The 22,680-nt window shown below is 37.5% G+C and overlaps 1 protein-coding gene across 1 annotated transcript in view; it reads left to right on the plus strand.

Annotated features, from left to right (window-relative positions):
* WNK3 (WNK lysine deficient protein kinase 3) overlaps positions 1-22,680 on the plus strand; it is a 183,185-nt gene that overhangs the window by 113,306 nt on the left and 47,199 nt on the right. The window contains 6 exon segments of the mRNA XM_027534682.1: positions 11,220-11,284; positions 18,365-18,512; positions 19,151-19,267; positions 20,447-20,602; positions 20,684-20,735; positions 22,272-22,412. Of these exon segments, the coding sequence (XP_027390483.1) occupies positions 11,220-11,284; positions 18,365-18,512; positions 19,151-19,267; positions 20,447-20,602; positions 20,684-20,735; positions 22,272-22,412 (679 nt within the window).

Genomic DNA, 22,680 nt, shown 5'->3' on the forward strand with positions numbered 1-22,680 from the left:
AGAATGCCAAATGACTCAGTCTTCTTTTTATCTCCGATATGCATTCTCACTTCTACCATTAAAATAAACAAACAAAAAACAATGTTGGTTGCTCTCTCCAAATAACTATGGGGCTTCCCTGGTGGCTCAGATGTTAAAGAATTTTCCCGCAGTGCAAGAGACCTGGGTTCAGTCCCTGGGTCGATAAGATCCACTGAAGAAGGGACTGGCTACCCACTCCAGTATTCTTGCCTGGAGTATTCCATGGACTTATAGAAAGTTTGGATGGGCTGAGACAAGAGTAGTGCAATTTGCTGGTTGATACAGACTCTTGATAACTCAACTAGCAACAGATACTAAGGGGGAAAATATGAAGTATGTCTCCTTTAAGTTAGCTTCTCTTTGATGAGGCGATCTCTAGGAAGTTGCTGGAATGAAGCCTGAGTAATGTTTTCTTCAGTTCAGTGCTACCTGCCCTATAATTAATGAAATTTCTTCCAGTTTCTATTACTCTTGTCTGTTAATCACTGTGTTGATGGTATGTTTCCATCTTTTTTATTCCTGTTTGTTTAATAGCCTGGGCATCATTATGTGAGTTTATTCATGGAACTATGCTGTGTGTGGATCAGTTATTTCTTAGGGTAAATTTCTTTATTCAGAATCTTGGCTTGGCCAAAAAATGGAATTAGATAAGCAATGACTTTATAGATAAAGGGTTCCATAAAAAATATGGAAATGGGTATCATGCACCTTCCTCACCTGATAATTTTCTTCAATTAAATGAGCAAAATTTCACTGTTAAATAGGTATATACATCATAAAAATAGGTTTGAGCTACTTTATATCTTTAGTTGGGCCTGAATTTGAATTCTTGCTCCTTTAATTATTTATTGTATGATTTTAGGCAAGTTATTTATTTTAGCTTAGGTTCTTTTCATCTTTAAAATGAAGTTTTAAAATGCCTATCTTGCATTTGGAACTTACGTTGAAATGCATAAAAAATAAGATGGATTGATGGATATACATTTGATAATGCAAATATAGTAAAATATTGTAGACTGTGGGTGGTAGATGTATGGGCTTTCACTGAACAATTATCAGGTTTTCTGTATGTTGGAAATTTTTCATACTGTTAGAAAAAATGCCTATTTTGAAGGCTAAAGACTACATGAGATACATGTGAGAAGTGCCTCAGTTCAGTTCAGTTCAGTCGCTCTGCCGTGTCCAACTCTTTGTGAACCTGTGAATTGCAGCACGCCAGGCCTCCCTGTCCATCACCATCTACCAGAGTTCACTCAAGCTCACATCCATCGAGTTGGTGATACCATCCAGCCATCTCATCCTCTACTGTCCCCTTTTCCTCCTGCCCACAGTCCCTCCCAGCATCAGTCTTTTCCAATGAGTCAACTCTTCACATGAGGTGGCCAAAGTACTGGAGTTTCAGCTTTAGCATCATTCCTTCCAAAGAACACCCAGGGCTGATCTCCTTCAGAATGGACTGGTTGGATCTCCTTGCAGTCCAAGGGACTCTCAAGAGTCTTCTCCAACACCACAGTTCAAAAGCATCAATTCTTTGGTGCTCAGCTTTCTTCACAGTCCAACTCTCACATCCATACATGACCACTGGAAAAACCATAGCCTTGACTAGACGGACCTTTGTTGGCAAAGTAATGTCTCTGCTTTTGAATATGCTCTCTAGGTTGGTCATAACTTTTCTTCCAAGGAGTAAGCGTCTTTTAATTTCATGGCTGCAATAAATGCTCAATACATAATGGTTGTTTAAAAGTACTTTGTGGGAGAGACATGTTTTATAGTGTCATTAGTACCAAGGAAGTTTATAAAATGTTTTAAAATAATAGTACAATCAGGCAGATTATAAAATGTTTCAAATAACTTTAAATAATTTTTAAAATAAAAACGTTTCCCAGTTTTACTGCTTTCCTTCATTCCAGAATAACTGAATAAGAATCTCTAGAATGTGCTTGAGCTTGGATTTTCTTTCCCTTTTTTAAATTTTTTCTCCTTTTTCCTTCTCTCTGCCTTTTCTTCCCTTAAGATTACAAAGTGCACTCAGGGCCAAGAACCACTGATGGGAGGAGGGCAAGTAATAGTGAAGTAAAAGTCTTATAAAAGAGAGAGAAGGGTTAAGAACTAACAGAAAAGCTTCTGTGGTATGCACAAGACGTCTCTGCTCTTCAGTATTCTTTGGAGTCATTTGTCTATTCATTCATTTTCTTTGTTTTAATTTTTGCCTCCATCAGTTGTAGTCTCAGTTTCCTTATTGGTAAAACAAAAGTAATAGTACCTATGCTTAGAGTTGTCATAAGGGTTGAATTTAGTTAAATAATGAATATAAAGTGCTTCCCTGGTGGCTCAGATGGTAAAGAATCTGCCTGCAATATGGGAGACCAGGGCTCGATCCCTGGGTTGGGAAGATTCCCTGGAGAAAGGAACAGCTATTCTTGACTGGAGAATTCCATGGATAGAGGAGCCTGGCAGGCCTCAGTCCATGGGGTTGCAGAGAGTCGGACATGACTGAGTGACTTTCACTTTAGTGTTTAATAAATACTCAATAAATAGTGATTGTTTTGTTGCTATAATAACAATAAAAACAGTAAAAATGGGAACATTATAATAGTGAAAGATTTTTGAGCAGCTATTCTTATTTCAAGTGTTGGTTAGGCACTGGGGATATTGTGATAAATCTTACAGACACAGTCTCTTCCCACACTGTCATAGGAAATAAAGATCAAGTAACAAGTTCAGGAGAGCATTTTATTTATTTTAATATTTACTTATTTGTTGCGTGGGGTCTTAGTTGTGGCAGGCAGGGTCTTTGTTGCATCATACAGGATCTTTCATTGCAGTGCACAGACTCTCTAGTTGTGGCTCATTGGCTCAGTGGTTGCAGCATGGGGGCTTAGTTGCTTCTTGGAATGTGGGATCTTAGTTCTCTGACCAGGGATTGAACCTGAATCCTCTGCATTGCAAAGCATATGCTTAACCACTGCACCACTAGGGAAGTCCCAAGAGAGCATTGGAAATACAAAAAACCTCGAATAGCCAAAGCAATCTTGAGAAAGAAGAATGGAACTGGAGGAATCAACCTGCCTGACTTCAAGCTCTACCACAAAGCCACAGTTATCAAGACAGTATGGTACTGGCACAAAGACAGAAATATAGATCAATGGAACAAAATAGAAAGCCCAGAGATAAACCCACGCACCTATGGACACCTTATCTTTGACAAAGGAGGCAAGAATATACAATGGAGAAAAGACAATTTCTTTAACAAGTGGTGCTGGGAAAACTGGTCACCCACTTGTAAAAGAATGAAACTAGAACACTTTCTAACACCATACACAAAAATAAACTCAAAGTGGATTAACGATCTAAACGTAAGACCAGAAACTATAAAAATCCTAGAGGAGAACATAGGCAAAACACTCTCCGACATAAATCACAGCAGGATCCTCTATGACCCACCTCCCAGAATATCGGAAATAAAAGCAAAAATAAACAAATGGGACCTAATTAAAATTAAAAGCTTCTGCACAACAAAGGAAACCATAAGCAAGGTGAAAAGACAGCCTTCAGAATGGGAGAAAATAATAGCAAGTGAAGCAACTGACAAAGAATTAATCTCAAAAATATATAAGCAACACCTGCAGATCAATTCCAGAAAAACAAATGACCCAATCAAAAAATGGGCCAAAGAACTAAATAGACATTTCTCCAAAGAAGACATACAGATGGCTAACAAACACATGAAAAGATGCTCATCATCACTCATTATCAGAGAAATGCAAATCAAAACCACAATGAGGTACCATTTCACGCCAGTCAGAATGGCTGCGATCCAAAAGTCTACAAATAATAAATGCTGGAGAGGGTGTGGAGAAAAGGGAACCCTCTTACACTGTTGGTGGGAATGCAAACTAGTACAGCCACTATGGAGAACAGTGTGGAGATTCCTTAAAAAACTGGAAATAGAACTGCCTTATGATCCAGCAACCCCACTGCTGGGCATACACACTGAGGAAACCAGAAGGGAAAGAGACACGTGTACCCCAATGTTCATCGCAGCACTGTTTATAATAGCCAAGACATGGAAGCAACCTAGATGTCCATCAGCAGATGAATGGATAAGAAAGCTGTGGTACATATACACAATGGAGTATTACTCAGCCATTAAAAAGAATACATTTGAATCAGTTCTAATGAGGTGGATGAAACTGGAGCCTATTATACAGAGTGAAGTAAGCCAGAAGGAAAAACATAAATACAGTATTCTAACGCATATATATGGAATTTAGAAAGATGGTAACAATAACCCTGTGTACGAGACAGCAAAAGAGACACTGATGTATAGAACAGTCTTATGGACTCTGTGGGAGAGGGAGAGGGTGGGAAGATTTGGGAGAATGACATTGTAACATGTAAAATATCATGTAAGAAACGAGTTGCCAGTCCAGCTTCAATGCACGATACTGGATGCTTGGGGCTAGTGCACTGGGACGACCCAGAGGGATGGTATGGGGAGGGAGGAGGGAGGAGGGTTCAGGATGGGGAACACATGTATACCTGTGGTGGATTCGTTTTGATGTTTGGCAGAACTGATACGATTATGTGGAGTTTAAAAATAAAATAAAATTAAAAAAAAAAAAAAAAAAGAAAAAAAAACAAAAGTCTACAAGCAATAAATGCTGGACAGGATGTGGAGAAAAGCGAACCCTCTTACACTGTTGGTGGGAATGCAAACTAGTAGAGCCACTATGGAGAACAGTGTGGATATTCGTTAAAAAACTGGAAATAGAACTGCCATACGACCCAGCAATCCCACTGCTGGGCATACACACTGAAGAAACCAAAATTGAAAGAGACACATGTACCCCAGTGTTCATCACAGCACTGTTTATAATAGCCAGGACATGGAAGCAACCTAGATGTCCATCAGCAGACAAATGGATAAGAAAGCTATGGTACATATACACAATGGAATATTCAGTTCAGTTCAGTTCAGTTGCTCAGTCGTGTCCGACTCTTTGCGACCCCATGAATCGCAGCACGCCAGGCCTCCCTGTCCATCACCAACTCCCAGAGTTCACTCAGACTCACGTCCATCGAGTCAGTGATGCCATCCAGCCATCTCATCCTCTGTTGTCCCCTTCTCCTTCTGCCCCCAATCCCTCCCAGCATCAGAGTCTTTTTCCAATGAGAACTTTTCGCATGAGGTGGCCAAAGTACTGGAGTTTCAGCTTTAGCATCATTCCTTCCAAAGAAATCCCAGGGCTGATCTCTTCCAGAATGGACTGGTTGGATCTCCTTGCAGTCCAAGGGACTCTTAAGAGTCTCTCTAACACCACAGTTCAAAAGCATCAATTCTTCGGCGTTCAGCTTTCTTCAAAAGAATACATTTGAATCAGTTCTGATGAGGTGGATGAAACTGGAGCCTATTATACAGAGTAAAGTAAGCCAGAAAGAAAAACACCAATACAGTATACTAACGCATATATATGGAATTTAGAAAGATGGTCACGATAACCCTGTGTGCGAGACAGCAAAAGAGACACAGATGTATAGAACAATCTTTTGGACTCTGTGGGAGAGGGTGAGGTGGGATGATTTGGGAGAATGGCATTGAAACATGTATAATATCATATGTGAAATGAATCGCCAGTCCAGGTTTGATGCATGATACAGGATGCTCAGGGATGGTGCAGTGGGATGACCCAGAGGGATGGGATGAAGAGGGAGGTGGGGGGGGGGGTTCAGGATGGGGAACACGTGTACACCCGTGGCGGATTCATGTTGTTGTATGGCAAAACCAATACAATATTGTAAAGTAATTAGCCTCCAATTAAAATGAATAAATTTATAGTAAAAAAATAAATGCTATGGTAAACAGGAAAGAATGGTGTTGAAAGGATGTTATTGAACCATGCAAAGATGCAGGGATTCTTCACCTCTGGAGGAGAAGTATTCAATCTGGGGCCAGAGATGAGGCTTAATTGCTTAGAGCTTTTGTGTAATAAGCTTTTATTAAAGTATAAAGGAGATAGAGAAAGCTTCTGACATAGGCATCAGAAGGGGGCAGAAAGAGTACCCCCTTGTTAGTGTTAGCCATGGAGTTATATACTCCCTTATTAGTTATTACAGTGAATCAAAAGAATATCTGGAGGTTATAAAGACCTCACTAGACCTACTCCCATAATTTACACCTTAAGATAACAGGATTAGCCAGAAAGTTTTTTCCAGATACTTTCCTCAAGCAGGATACATTATTGTTATATAATCCTAAGGAATGTAGAGGGACAAAAAAGTTTGTCCTTTCTTCCTCCTTGAGAACTCCAGACCCCTTTCTCTTTGGGAATTCCTGGACTTCTTATCAACCTGCCTAGGAAAGGACTCTCTCAGTGTGGCCCATGGAATTCAGGCCTAGATTTGCTTCTCATTTTGGCCTTGTCCTCATTCTACAAGTGATAAGAGGTACTTTAGTTATATTGAAATTTGCTAGCTAGTTATCAAGGTCTCAGATATCCAGATATCAAAGGTCTCATTAGGAAAAGGGATTCATATCTGTCTTTGATTTGGATTTGAAGGTAAGGACTGGGGAGAAATGAGAAGAATATACCGTTTTCTACTTTCGCCTTCCCCCATCTAACCTGGTCAATTCATAATGAAGTTTTTTCCCCCTGTATAAATTAGATTGGCTTCTAATTAGAGATTAGATGATTAACTCTTTAATATAATCACTGTTTACATTTCAAAGTATTTGAAAGCAAATATTTTGGCAAAGAGATTTCTTTTTTTTGTATACACAACATTAACAACATCTTGTTTTATCCAACTTTAACAAATGTTTGTATTAAAGAAACTTTAAAAAATTATGAGGAGTCCTAGCAAGATGGAGCAGTGACATGGGGTCCTCATGCTTAAATCTGGAGGTAACATAAACAAAACGTAGTTTCTGTGACAACAATCTGGAATTATATTTTATAACCACTTATAATTATTATTAACAATTATTTTGGTCCTCAGAATCAAAGCTAATAGTTGATTCATCTGCTTTTTTAATTGCCAGCTTCATATCAAGTTCTGTCATAATAATTCTGGGAGTTCAAAATTAATATTTGCAAATAGATGCCTGGCCATTTTTGTAGATGTTTTTCAAATTTAGTAAAATGTTCCATTTTTACTTTTGTCTAAAACAACTATAATGTTGCACACTGAAATAAGGGGGACCAGCCCTGAGATTACCAGATTTCAGGGTTGATAAATCTGTATAAAGTTCTTATTACCAAAGCAAGATGAATATAGTTAAGCTTGCTTAAGACGAAGTGTGTATTCTTCTAGATCATTTTATAAGCTTATGCATATATGCAATTTTAATGTAACCATAATGTATATAAATCTTTTTCCACTTATAACATCTTACATGTTTTAGCACATTTTAAAGGGCTGCATAAAGCCTTTAGTATGGATGTACCATTATTTATTTTTGTTGTTGTTCAGTTGCTCAGTTGTGTCTGACTCTTTGAAACCCCATGGACTGCAGCATGCCAGGCTTCCCTGTCCTTCACCATCTCCCAGAGCTTGCTCAAACTCATGTCCATTGAGTTGATGATGCCATCCAACCTTCTCATCCTCTGTCATCTCCTTCTCCTCTTGCCTTCAATCTTTCCCAGCATCAACGTCTTTTCTAATGAATCAGCTCTTCGCATCAGGTGGCCATATATTGGAACTTTAGCTTCAACATCACCCCTTCCAATGAATATTCAGAGTTCATTTCCTTTAAGATTAACTGATTTGATCTCTTTGCTGCCTAAGGGACTCTCACGTCTTCTTCAGCACCACAGTTCAAAAGCATCAGTTCTTCAGTTCTCAGCCTTCTTTATGGTCCAGCTCTCATATCCATACATGACTACTGGAAAAACCATAGCTTTGACTATATGGACCTTTGTTGGCAAACACATGTCTCTGCTTTTTAATACACTGTCTATATTTGTCATAGCTTGTCTTCCAAGGAGCAAGCGTCTTTTAATTTCATGGCTGTAGTCACGATCCACAGTGATTTTGGAGCTCAAGAAAATAAAGTATGTCACTGTTTCCATTGCTTCCCCATCTACTTTCCATGAAGTGATGGAACTGGATGCCATGATCCTAGTTTTTTGAATGCTGGGTTTTAAGCCAGCTTTTTCCACTCTCCTCTTTCACCTTCATCAGGAGGCTCTTTAGTTCCTCTTTGCTTTCTGCCATAAGGGTGGTATCATCATCTGAGGTTATTGATATTTCTCCCTGAAATCTCGATTCCAGCTTGTGATTCATTCAGCCTGGCGTTTCACATGATGTACTCTGCATATAAGTAAAATTAGCAGGGTGACAATATACAGCCTTAATGTACTCCTTTCCCAATTTTTGAACCAGTCCATTGTTCCATGTCGTTCTAACTGTTGCTTCTTGACCTACATACAGGTTTCTCAGGATGCAGGTAAGGTGGTCTGGTATTCCTATATCTTGAAGAATTTTCCACAGTTTCTTGTGATCCACACAGTCAGTCAAAGGGTTTAGCGTAGTCAATGAAGCAGAAGTAGATATTTTTCTGGAATTCTCTTAGTTTTTCTATGATCCAACAGATGTTGGCAGTTTGATCTCTGGTTCCTCTGCCTTTTCTAAATCCAGCTTGTACATCTGGAAGTTCTTAGCTCATGTACTGCTGACGCCTAGCTTGCTGGATTTTGAGCCTAATGTGTGTAATTGTGTGGTAGTTTGAACATTCTTTGGCATTGCCCTTCTTTGGTATTGGAATGAAAGTGGACCTTTTTCAGTCCTGTGGCCACTGCTGACTTTTCCAAATTTTCTGGCATATTGAGTGCAACACTTTTACAGCATCATCTTTTAGAATTCCATTACCTCCACTATCTTTGTTGGCAGTGATGCTTCCTAAGGCCCACTTGACTTCACACTCCAGGATGTCTGGCTCTAGGTGAGTGATCACACCACTGTGGTTATCCTGCTTTATCCATCATACATTATTTATTTAATGGAGCAGGTAAAATAAACATGTGTCTATTTTTTTTCTTTTTCTTTTTTGCTGTTTGTAATTATATTCCATGTTGTGAAGAACATCCTTATAGCTAAATCTTTGTTTGAACTCTTGATTTATTTCCTGATTTTACTATAATTTACTCAGACAAAAGGACCAGGGTAGTATAAAACTTTTGAATATTATTTTACAAGCTTAAAACCACTGTATGACAAACATTTGATTATCATTTGGCAGTGCCTAGCAATATATGACTAGAATTTTTACATGTTGCAGATTCTAATGTTAAGGTTAGAATTAGAATTATTTACAACTCTTTTGATTCTGTGTTGTCTATAAACTCTGTGGAAAAATATGGAATTATATAAAATGGGATGCTTTTATATCTTCTTTTCCCCCAAAATTACTCAGATTAATAGGATGTGTAGTAAGATATTGTCAAATTTACAGTTTATTGGATTCAGCCTTCTCAGTAAGTACCTACATGATAATATATTGCTATAAGCCTCACCTAAATATTTTTGTTAAAATAAAATATTGTACAATATTGGGTTAAAATCAGTGTTTTTTTGAGTAGCTAACTTTTGTGCATTTGAAGCAGTTCTACTTTTCCATTCTGATATAATTCTTTGTTGTCAGCTGAAAGTGAAAGAAGAAACTTGAACTTGTTAATTTGATTTCATATCTTGGTTTACAGAACACATCTTAAAATCAGTAGAAGAATTAACAAAATGTAATACATTTTTTTTCCATTGAGCACACTTGATATTCTCGTGTGCTTATATTCAGTTATGGCATTTCTTTAAGTTTGTTCCTTTTATAGGAAGAGTATTTATCAATAGGGTTTCCCTGGTGGCTCACGTTGTAAATAATCTGCCTGAAATACAGGAGACCCAGGTTCAATCCCTGAGTCAGGAAGATCCCCTGAAGAAGGGAATGGCTACTCACTCCAGTATTCTTGCATAGAGAATTCCATGGACAGAGGAGCCTGGCTGGCTGTAGCCCTTGGGGTTGCAAAGAGTCAGACACAACTGAGTGACTCACATACAGTTTTTTTTTTTAATTTAAATTTATTTATTTTAATTGGAGGCTATTTTTTTATTATTTCCTTGGGTTAATTTTCTAGAAATGAAATTGCTAGACATTTTAAAAACTTGGATAATTTAATTGTTGAATTACCCGTCAGAAAGGTCTAACCAGTTGACAGTCCCATAAATCCTAGTGGTTTATGAAAATGCCTATTTTCTATACACTTAGTATTTGCTATCCTTTGAAAGTTTTGAATTATACAATGTAAATAGTAACATAAAAGCAATAAAATGGGAAAAAAATAACCAAAAATGCTATTTTCTTAACATGGTGATTATAATATTTATTATAAATAGTCCAGGGAGATGAAGGAATATAAGTAGAGTCACCAGATATGGAAAAGCTCGACTCATTCACAGGAGCTAGAGTTCGGTGTGACTTCAAGGGGAGAAGAACTAGAGAATTAGGCAGGGACCAGTTCATTAAGGACTTAATTTGTCATCCAAAGGGACTTAACCTTATAGAAGATGAGGTGCCATCATTAGAGAATTTGAACTTGGTAGATAAGTGATTGATTTTGATACATTTGCATTTTAAAGTCACTCTGCTGTCACCAGTGGCAGTACATTGATTGGATTAGATAAATGTTTAAAATTATTTTCCAACAGAGTTGAAACTTGCATTTGTAAAGGGCTTAAACTTTTCTCCTAGAAGCCAGTATTGCAGCTGTTGGATACCAACACCTCAAAGGGATTGTTGGCAGTAGTTTAGTGAAGAGAGAACAAGAGAGAGAGAGACCATACAACATGTTAAACCTTGAATCACTGATTTATCTGTTTCTGGAGTGATAGCAATTCATTAGTAGTTTTACTGTTAGGACTGGAAGCCATTGAAAGATAACAAACAAAAGTATATGAAACAATGCTATCTTTTTTATGAAAAAGTCTTGGTGAATATCAGTACTGCTGCATTTTGTTTTTCTTTTTCTGGTAGTAACATCAATAGTAGGATTGATATAGACATTCAGTAATGTAGACATTCTATCTGGTTTATGTGGTAACCAAAATATGAAATGTAACAGACGTGTTTTCTGCAATAATAGCAAATTGCACCTTCAACTGGAAGTTTGCTGTTATAATAAGTTTTATTTCTGTGCTATTTACAGCCTGTATCCCAAGCAGTTGGAGCTGAACAGCAAGCAACTCTTCTAAAACCAGATTTAGTTCGAAGGTGAGTATCTTCAAATTAATACCATGAAAGCAATGAGGGCATGTTGAAGTATTTGCCTTCTTTAGGTGCTTAGTCTCTTGACTACAGAAGCTTCTGTGTTCTAGTATTTGTGTGTATGTTCAATAAAAATAGTAGATATTATTATTACTTTTTATGTTAATAAGGATCATATGGATTGTAATATTATTGACCATTTTCTTGTTCACATTATTATAATAGTCTGGATTTTTTTTTTTTTTTGGCATGCGGGATCTTAGTTCCCTGACCAGGGTTCAAATCTAGGCCCTTGGTGGTGAGAGTACAGAGTCTGAACCACTGGACCACCAGGGAATTCTCTTCATATTCTGTTCTTTAAGAAAAGATTGTAAGAATTTTAAAAAGGAAATAATGTAATTTAAAGTTCAAGCTAATCTAAATAAATAATTTACAACCAGATATAATAATATATTATTATAAAAACCACATAATTTTATGTATTGTATATATATAATTGTATTTTCATTTGGTAATAACTTTCTGACCCAGGAATCAAACTGGGGTCTCCTACATTACAGGCAGATTGTTTACCAGCTGAGCTACCTGGGAAGCCCCTATCTTGTTCAGATTGGCTTAATTTCATTTGTTTTGTATTCAAATTCACTGATATTGATTCTTTCCTTTGTCCTATTCATTCTGCTATTGTGCAAAATGAATCGTTTATTTTTATGATTATATTCCTTTTATAATTTCCATTTGGTTCTTCCTTAATATATTCTATTATTATGAGATTTTCTGACTTTGCATTTGTTTCAGGAGTAGTTGTAATTGATCTTTGAAACAATTTGATAATGGCTGCTTTAAAATCTTTGTCAGGTAGTTGTGATTCATCCTGGTCTTGGTAGTTCTGATTCATCCTGGTCTTGGCATCTCTTGATTGACTTTTCACATTCAAGTTGTGATTTTCCTGGTTTTGGGTATGACAAAGAATTTTCATTTGTATCCTGGACATTTTGGACATTATGTTAGGATATTCTGGATCCTGTTTAAATCCTCTATTTTAGCAGGCAGTCACTGTGTTTAGGTGCCAAGATACTCATTTATCGATACTTTTGTGGACTATGGTTCTAATGCCAATTTAGTTTTCAGAGTCCCTGTAGTACTATTCTGGTCTGCTTTGGTTCATCTTGTATCACTGGGGCCCACTGCTGGACCAAGGGGTTGGAGAACAATGCCCTAGGCCCACTGCCCTAGGCTCTCTCTCCAGACCACATGCTACTGGTAGAATTCCCACCAGCATCACCAAGGGAGGAAAGGGCCCACTTTAACTACCTTCTGTTGCTGAGTTGGGGCTCAGGAGACCACTGTGCTTGAGCTACCTTTGCCTTTTGGCCAAGAGTCAAGAGACACTGAACGTGGACTGCTTTCTGTCACTGGGTGGGTAACCAGGAGATGCTTAGCTGATATATTTTTCTTCAAGTCCTGGGAGTCCCTAGCCAGTCTGCCTTCATCTTTTCACTCTTCAGTGCCCTCCTGTGATACTCTACTGTATTATTTCCAGATTTTATGGTTATACTTAGGGGTATAATTTCTGCCATCTTGTTCCAAACCCTAAACTAGTGTTTTAAGACAACTTTGTAAAGTGAATGATAAAACTGCATTGACTAAAATTATATCCCTTTTATCCTCTTAATGTGTTATGTTACTGCTATTTCTCTGTCTATTAAAGAACTAAGAGCATCTTCTTTCTCCACTTGTAGTTATGAAAATTCTTTTTCACAGGGACATAGAAAAAATATTAGGTGTTGTTTTTCTTTTATTGTATATCTTTTTTTTAAATTTTATTTTATTTTTAAACTTTACACAATTGTATTAGTTTTGCCAAATATCAAAATGAATCCGCCACAGGTATACATGTGTTCCCCATCCTGAACCCTCCTCCCTCCTCCCTCCCCATACCATCCCTCCGGGTCGTCCCAGTGCACTGGCCCCAAGCATCCAGTATCGTGCATCGAACCTGGACTGGCAACTCGTTTCTTACATGATATTTTACATGTTTCAATGTCATTCTCCCAAATCTTCCCACCCTCACCCTCTCCCACAGAGTCCATAAGACTGTTCTATACATCAGTGTCTCTTTTGCTGTCTCGTACACAGGGTTATTGTTACCATCTTTCTAAATTCCATATATATGCGTTAGTATACTGTATTGATGTTTTTCTTTCTGGCTTACTTCACTCTGTATAATAGGCTCCAGTTTCATCCACCTCATTAGAACTGATTCAAATGTATTCTTTTTAATGGCTGAGTAATACTCCATTGTGTATATGTACCACAGCTTTCTTATCCATTCCTCTGCTGATGGACATCTAGGTTGCTTCCATGTCCTGGCTATTATAAACAGTGCTGCGATGAACATTGGGGTACACATGTCTCTTTCCCTTCTGGTTTTCTCAGTGTGTATGCCTAGCAGTGCGATTGCTGGATCATAAGGCAGTTCTATTTCCAGTTTTTTAAGGAATCTCCACACTGTTCTCCATAGTGGCTGTACTAGTTTGCATTCCCACCAACAGTGTAAGAGGGTTCCCTTTTCTCCACACCCTCTCCAGCATTTATTATTTGTAGACTTTTGGATCACAGCCATTCTGACTGGTATTGTATATCTTTATACACATACTTCATGAGTAGTTCTTTAGGAGAAAGGACTTAACCTAAAATCAATTTTAAAAATATCTGGTGCATACAGACCTCATTTAAGTTTCAAATGTATTTATTGAATATATTCAAATTTATTAAGGAAAAAGCTGAAAAATACCTTTGATACAGATCAACTGAAAGTCTGTCCTGTCATAATCATATTGACTTGAACATGCAAAATATAGCTAGTTAGAATTAATCAAAAAAAAAAAAGAATTAATCATGTTGAATCATTTTCACATTAATCATTCAGTTTTTTTTAACCAAATTGTGGTGTATTTTTTCTTCTTCCCTTCTCCCCCACTCCCTCCCTCCTCCTTTGTTTCTTTCTTTCTTTCTATTGAGGTAAACCTGACATACACCCTTATGTTAGTTTCAGATGTACAATATAATGATTTACTATGTTTATATATTGTGAAATGATCACAATAAGTCTAGTTTAAAAATTCATCACCATATATAGTTAATAAAGATTTTTTTCTTATGATGAGAACTTTAAAAATCTACTCTGAGAAACTTTGAAATATGCAGTACAGTATTATTAACTATCATCTCCATGATGTACATTATATCCCCATGATTTAATTATTTTATAACTGGTATTAATAGTTTGTACATTTTGACTCCCTCCACCCATTTCACCCACTCTCTACATTCCCCCCATTCCTGTCTCTGGCACCCACCAGTCTATTCTCTATATCTTTGAGGCTGGGGAAGTTTTTGCTTGGTTGTTTTTTCCTATTGTTAGATTACACAAAAAGATCATCAGTTCAGTTCAGTTCAGTTGCTCAGTCGTGTCCGACTCTTTGCGACCCCATGAATCGCAGCACACCAGTCCTCCCTGTCCATCACCAACTCCCGGAGTTCACTCAGACTCACGTCCATCGAGTCAGTGATGCCATCCAGCCATCTCATCCTCTGTCGTCCCCTTCTCCTCCTGCCCCCAATCCCTCCCAGCATCAGAGTCTTTTCCAATGAGTCAACTCTTCGCATGAGGTGGCCAAAGTACTGGAGGTTCAGTTTTAGCATCATTCCTTCCAAAGAAATCCCAGGGCTGATCTCCTTTAGAATGGACCGGTTGGATCTCCTTGCAGTCCAAGGGACTCTCAAGAGTCTTCTCCAACACCACAGTTCAAAAGCATCAATTCTTTGGCGCTCAGCCTTCTTCACAGTCCAACTCTCACATCCATACATGACTACAGGAAAAACCATAGCCTTGACTAGACAGACCTTTGTTGGCAAAATAATGTCTCTGCTTTTGAATATGCTATCTAGGTTGGTCATAACTTTCCTTCCAAGGAGTAAGCGTCTTTTAATTTCATGGCTGCAGTCACCATCTGCAGTGATTTTGGAGCCCAGGAAAATAAAGTCTGACACTGTTTCCACTGTTTCCCCATCTATTTCCCATGAAGTGATGGGACTGGATGCCATGATCTTCATTTTCTGAATGTTGAGCTTTAAGCCAACTTTTTCACTCTCCTCTTTCACCTTCATCAAGAGGCTTTTGAGTTCCTCTTCACTTTCTGCCATAAGGGTGGTGTCATCTGCGTATCTGAGTTTATTGATATTTCTCCCGGCAATCTTGATTCCAGCTTGTGTTTCTTCCAGTCCAGCGTTTCTCATGATGTACTCTGCATATAAGTTAAATAAGCAGGGTGACAATATACAGCCTCGATATACTCCTTTTCCTATTTGGAACCAGTCTGTTGTTCATGTCCAGTTCTAACTGTTGCTTCCTAACCTGCATATAGGTTTCTCAAGAGGCAGGTCAAGTGGTCTGGTATTCCCATCTCTTTCAGAATTTTCCACAGTTTATTGTGATGCACACAGTCAAAGGCTTTGGCATAGTCAATAAAGCAGAAATAGATGTTTTTCTGGAACTCTCTTGCTTTTTCGATGATCCAGCAGATGTTGGCAATTTGATCTCTGGTTCCTCTTCCTTTTCTAAAACCAGCTTGAACATCAGGAAGTTCATGGTTCACATATTGCTGAAGCCTGGCTGAGAGAATTTTGAGCATTACTTTACTAGCATGTGAGATGAGTACAATTGTGCAGTAGTTTGAGCATTCTTTGGCATTGCCTTTCTTTGGGATTGGAATGAAAACTGACCTTTTCCAGTCCTGTGGCTACTGCTGAGTTTTCCATTTGCTGGCATATTGAGTGCAGCACTTTCACAGCATCATCTTTCAAGGTTTGAAACAGCTCAACTGGAATTCCATCACCTCCACTAGCTTTGTTGGTAGTGATGCTTTCTAAGGCCCACTTAACTTCACATTCCAGGATGTCTGGCTCTAGGTCAGTGATCACACCATCGTGCTTATCTTGGTTGTGAAGATCTTTTTTGTACAGTTCTTCTGTGTATTCTTGCCACCTCTTCTTAATATCTTCTGCTTCTGTTAGGGCCATACCATTTTTGTCTTTTATCAAGCCCATCTTTGCATGAAATGTTCCCTTGGTATGTCTAATTTTCTTGAAGAGATCCCTAGTCTTTCCCATTGTGTTATTTTCCTCTATTTCTTTGCATTGATCATACGGTATTTGTATTTCTGTTTCTGACTTACTTCACTTAGCATAATGCCCTCAACATCTATGTATGTTGTTACAAATGGCAAGATTTCATTCTTTTTATGTTGTTGTTCAGTTGCTAAGTCATATCTGACTCTTCACAACCACATGGACTGCAGCATGCTAGGCTTCCCTATCCTTCACTATCTCCCAGAGTTTGCTCAAAGTCATGTCCATTGAGTAGGTGATGCCATCCAACCGTATCATCCTGTTACACCCTTCTCCTCCTGTCTTCTGTCTTTCCTAGCATCAGGGTCTTTTCCAGTGAGTCAGCTCTTCACATCAGGTGGCCAAAGTATTGGAGCTTCAGCTTTAACATCAGTCCTTCCAGTGAGTATTCAGGGCTGATTTCCCTTAAGATTGGCTGGTTTGATTTCCTTGCTGTCCAAGGGACTCTCAAGTGTCTTCTCCAGCACCATAATTTGAAAGCATCAATTCTGTGGCAATCAGCCTTTTTTATGGTCCAACTCTCATATCTATACATGACTACTGGAAGAACCATAGCTTTGACTATATGGACCTTTGTTGGCAAATGAATATCTCTGCTTTTTAATACACTGTCTAGGTTTGTCATAGCTTTTCTTCCAAGGAGCAAGCGTATTCTAATTTCATGGCTGCAGTCACCATCTGCAGTGATTTTGGAGCCCAAAAAAATAAAGTTTGTCACTGTTTCCATTGTTTCCCCATCTACTTGCTGTGAAGTAATGGGACCAGATGCCAGGATCTTTGTTTTTTGAATGTTGAGTTTTAAGCCAGCTTTTTCCACTCTTCTCTTTCAACTTCATCAAGAGGTTCTTTATTTCCTCTTTACTTTCTGCCATTAGGGTGGTATCATCTGCATATCTGAGGTTATTGATATTTCTCCTGAAAGTCTTGATTCCAGCTTGTACTTCATCCTGCCTGGCATTTTGCATGATGTACTCTGCATATAAGTTAAATAAGCAGGAAGAAAATATACAGCCTTGTCGTACTCCTTTCCATTTGGAACCAGTCTGTTGTTGCACATCCGGTTCTAACTGTTGCTTCTTGACCTACATACAGGTTTCTCAGGAGGTAGGTAATATAGTCTGGTAGTCCCATGTCTTGAAGAATTTTCCACAGTTTGTTTTGATCCACACAGTCAAAGGCTTTAGTATAGCCAGTGATCAGGAGTAGATTTTTTTCAGGAATTCCTTTTATAGCTGAATAATATTCCTTTTGTTTATCTCATTTTCATTTCTTGTTCTGTTTCCTGCACTATTTCTGTCTTCCACACCTCATCTATCTTCTGTTGATTTTCTTACATGAACAGGTATATTATTTTGAGTTAGAATTGGTTTTTAGAATTTTATTTGAACATTAATAAGAAAAACCCTAAACAAACAAAATAAAATTGGTCAAGAACATCCACTGATAAAAGGTTCCACAGAGGTCCATCACTAGCAGTGTTTTTTTCACTCCCATTACTGTGAGATGTTTGCCTCAAGTAATCTCAGTGTTTTGTAACTTTTAAAAACAGCTTCATTGAGACATAATTCACATACCATTAAATTTTCACCCATTTAAAGTGTACAATTCAATGGAATTTAGTATATTTGCAAAGTTGTACAATTATAACTTTTTGAGAGATATTGTACAACTTATATATTTTATTTAAACTCATTTATTATTTTGTAATAGAGGGTTTTTCTTAGAATTTTACCATCAAAATGGAATGATTCTAGCCATACAGGGATTTCAGATATAAATCAGTTATAAATCTGATTTGGGTTAAATATTGGACTTTGAGAATCATAGAATAATGTCTTCTCTGAGAAACTGAATTGGAGTTGCTTTTGTTTTTTTTGTTTTTTTAAATAATAGTTTGAGTCATGATGTGGCACCTGTGAAGGAAAACACAAATACCCTTGATAACCCAAGTGGAAATGGCAAACAAGATCGGATCAAACAGAGAAGAGCTTCCTGTCCTCGGTCAGAGAAGGGAACTAAATTTCAGCTTACTGTTCTTCAGGTCAGTGTGTAAATATGATTTGGTTAAGAGTGCATGTTGAGGTCTGGGCAGTCAGGGAGGGGCAATGTTGCTGTGGCAGTGAGTATAGAGTATTATGAAATTCTTAAGCAGATACCCTTGAGCACAAATCTTTGTATTTGTGGTGATTATTTCCTTATGATAGATTCTTGGAAGTAGAATTATTGATCAGAGTATGAAGATTTTTAAACTTTCTCAATACATATTTCTAGATTGCTGTCCAGAAAGGTTGGACCAGTTTACATTTCTATTATTAGTGTATTTTCCTTTGCTTAAAGGTCAATTTGTGAGATTGGGAGAATTTTGAAAATGATTGCCCAGATTTAGATCTTTGCATTGCAGATAGTTATAGGGATTATCGTAACTTTTTTTGTATTTTTATAAAAGTTGTGCTCCTTTCCTTTCCTGATTTTTTTGCTGAATAATTTGAGCCTTAGATTTGTCATATAGTGGTTATTTAGACAGTATTTCACCAAGGGAAAAGCAGAATCTTTTTAGATTCTCAATATTTTAGACCATTTTTTCATATATTTTATGTGAGCTCATCGAAATATTTCCTATTTCCTTTGCAAAAAGAAGGCAATGACTGACTCTTAAACTAGTAAAATATTTGTGTCCAGGTTTCAACCTCTGGAGACAACATGGTGGAGTGTCAACTGGAGACACACAATAACAAGATGGTCACCTTCAAGTTTGATGTTGATGGTGATGCACCAGAGGATATTGCAGACTATATGGTAAGTACAGAAAAGACAAACCGTTTTCCCTTCAGAATTGTTTGTCTTTTTCCCCTTTAATTCTCCCCCCTCATTTACTGAGAGCCGTATTTTCTTAGGGTACTGCTGCTTTTTAAAATTCGTAAAGAGCTAAATTGGTTATGATCAAAAGTAAGTCACTATACCCCCTCTGGTGTCAGTATATTTATGTGTAAAATATGAGGGAGTTTCATTAAGAAAGGAGCTAGGTCAGTGGTTCTTAACTCTAGCTGCATGTCAAAATCAACAGAAGAGCTTTTAAAAAACAGTCCTTTGGGGAATTCCTTAGAGGTCCAGTGGTTAGGACTTGGAGCTTTCACTGCAGTTGCCCAGGTTCAGTCCCTGGTTGGGGAACTAAGATCCTGCAAACCGCATGGTATGGCCAAAAAAACCCTAAGACAAAAACAGTTCTGTTTCCTGGGTCCCTAATTAAATTAGGATTTTGGAGGGTGAGGCCTAAGTATTAATAGTTTATACAGTTATAACATCTTACATATAGGTGTTCAAGTAATGTTCATCATTTCATTTAGTTTTTGTATTTTCTTTGAATTGTTAGGCTTAAGTTAGTATTCCCCTCTTTTTTTAGGGGAATGGGCTAGGGTGGCAGGAAGAGTACATAATACTTTTGTTTCTGCCAGTTTTCTTTGGATATACATTCCTAGCCAAGCAGAATTTAACATTTGAAAATGTTAATAATATTGTGAATTCTGCCTCTTATTCAACTTAGTATTTTCTGAACTGTCTTGGGGCCATACTTTATCATCTTTAGAGATGTTTCATTTTGTGATTTTTGATTTAAAAGCTTTTGGGTTTGGACATCCTAGTTTTAAATGTAAACATTGCCTCAGTTATGTTCTTCAAATTAATTTATAGAGTTAATTAATTTTAATTAATTAGAATTCAAATTAATTTATAGAATGCTAACATTTTTTTAAATGCTGGCTTCTGGTAAGTAGTGCCAATCTGACAAATGCTGGTGATCTCAAGTAGAAAGAATAATTTAATGTGTTGTCTGGCATTTTATTGCTAGTCTTTTCTTAATTCTGTTGTGGCAATCAGGTCTAAATAGCAATTAATTTTTCTTTACAGTAGTCACCATATTATAATTTCAAAGAAACTAAATACATTCTTTTGAATAGACTTACTTTTCCTTTTGGATAGGTTGAAGATAACTTTGTCTTGGAAAGTGAAAAAGAAAAATTTGTGGAAGAATTGAGGGCTATCGTAGGTCAAGCCCAGGAGATCCTTCATGTTCACTCTGCTACAGAAAGAGCTGTTGGAGTTGACTCTGTTACTGTGGAACCCAGCAGTAGCCAAGTAAGAGCAGTTGCTTAGCAAATAGGTCTTCTCGAATATGTATCAGGAACTTCTTTATTTATCTATTCATTTTTAATTCAGACAGGATCATCTGAACAAGTACAGATAAATTCTGCATCCAGTCAAACCAGCAGTAAGTATATTTAACAAAATTTACCATTTGGCTTTTGAAGCAAGACATTTGGAAACTTAATTTACATACCTTGGGAAGGATATCAGCCAATAAAGGAATTTGATAAATTGTTAATATAGGTTTCCCCACACTTTGAAAGGACTTTATAGCTCAGAAATAAGAAGTAAAAAAAGTGAGAAGTAAAACTCTTCTCCAAATTTCCTCCAAGTATTGGTTCTTTACCTGATTAATTTATTTCTGAGTTGTCGTGTGGTATGTTACCAGAAAAGCAGTCACAGTACTGATGACCTTTAACAGCTTTAATGTTTGAATTTAACTGGCAAGTTTTATTTTTCTCCTGATATGAGATGGACAGCGACTTTCTTAACTAAAATCACTGTATTCTGAGTTTGTCTCATGTTTAATATCAGTAGCATTCGTTTCTTGATTTCATTCCACCAATGATATGCTTCTACCTGCTCTGATCACTAATAAGTTTTTGAAAATCAGATACCAGATAAATTTCCATGGACTAAAAATGAGGTCTTCTATTTTCTTTTCTCACAACCTTTTTTCTCCATTCTTTTCAGCTCTGATCATAGATATATTTAGAGTATCTGTGAGGGGGAGAAGAACCATAGACAAATGAGGACCTCTGAAGGAATTACAATAGCATGAAGAAACAACAGGTGGTGTGGGAGTCATGGAACCAGATACCATTATCCTGAAAGTTAGATTGTTTTAGGGTGCTAGGATTCTCCTCTATCTTCATTTTCTTATTAGTAGGAGTTTGAGTAGATTTCTAACTGGCAAAGTAGGGTAAAGTTTAAAAGAGAATTACTTATTTGAATAAGTTAACAAAGTAGGAATACAGATGTAGGGCCTTATTTTACTTTATTTTTTAAGTTGTTATAAAGTAAAATTGGCTTTTTTTCTTTTGGTGTAGTTATGTAAATTTTTGTCCTCTTATAGATATGTGTATCTATACACAGATCTATACACATATACACAGGGGCTTCCCTGGTGGCTCAGAGGTTAAAGCGTGTGCCTGCAGTGCAGGAGACCTGGGTTCAATCCCTGGGTGGGGAAGATCCCCTGGAGAAGGAAATGGCAACTCACTCCAGTATTCTTGCCTGGAGAATCCCATGGATGGAGGAGCCTGGTGGGCTACAGTCCACGGGGTCGCAAAGAGTCAGACACGACTAAGCAACTTTACTATAGATATGTGTAAGCACTACCATAATCAAGATACAAAACAAAGATGTAGGTTTTAATGGAAAAAACGCTTTTCATTTTTTTCCAAAAAGAAGTGCCCTGCTTTTCATCACTACTGATGCAGTGTTTGTTTCTGAAGAATCCCAAATCCTTCTCTAAAGATATCTTGCGCTTAGTTTTTTAGAGTATTTGTCAGTCAGGTTTGGGAGGTCTGGTCTTATAAGTTGCTGTTGGAAATAGAGATAAAAGACAATTTGTTGTTTTAACCTTATTTTCTTAGTTAACAAGTTAAATATATTGACAGTTGCTTAGCATATTAATTTTTGCCAATTCTTTCTACAGATGAATCTGCTCCTCCTCAGTCATCCCCAGTTGGTCGATGGCGATTCTGTATAAATCAGACAATAAGAAACCGTGAAGCTCAATCTTCTCCTTCTCTTCAGCAGTACATGCCTACAGTTCCTGGGTTAAACCTACTTTCTAGTAAGTGTTTGTTGGCTGCACCTTTATTCAGACCTGGGAGATGGGGATGCAAAATATATACCGTATCTTTAAGTTGTTTTCATGGAAAAGACCCTAATGCTGGGAAAGATTGAAGGCAAAAGGAGAAGGGGGCAGCAGAGGATGAGATGATTAGATAGTATCACCAACTCAATGGACATGAATTTGAGCAAACTCTGAGAGATAGGAAAGCACAGGGAAGTCTGGCGTGCTGCAGTCCATAGGGTTGCCAAGAGTTGGACACGACTAG

This window comes from Bos indicus x Bos taurus, chromosome X (genome assembly GCF_003369695.1).
Source record: "Bos indicus x Bos taurus breed Angus x Brahman F1 hybrid chromosome X, Bos_hybrid_MaternalHap_v2.0, whole genome shotgun sequence".
Lineage (NCBI taxonomy): Eukaryota > Metazoa > Chordata > Mammalia > Artiodactyla > Bovidae > Bos > Bos indicus x Bos taurus.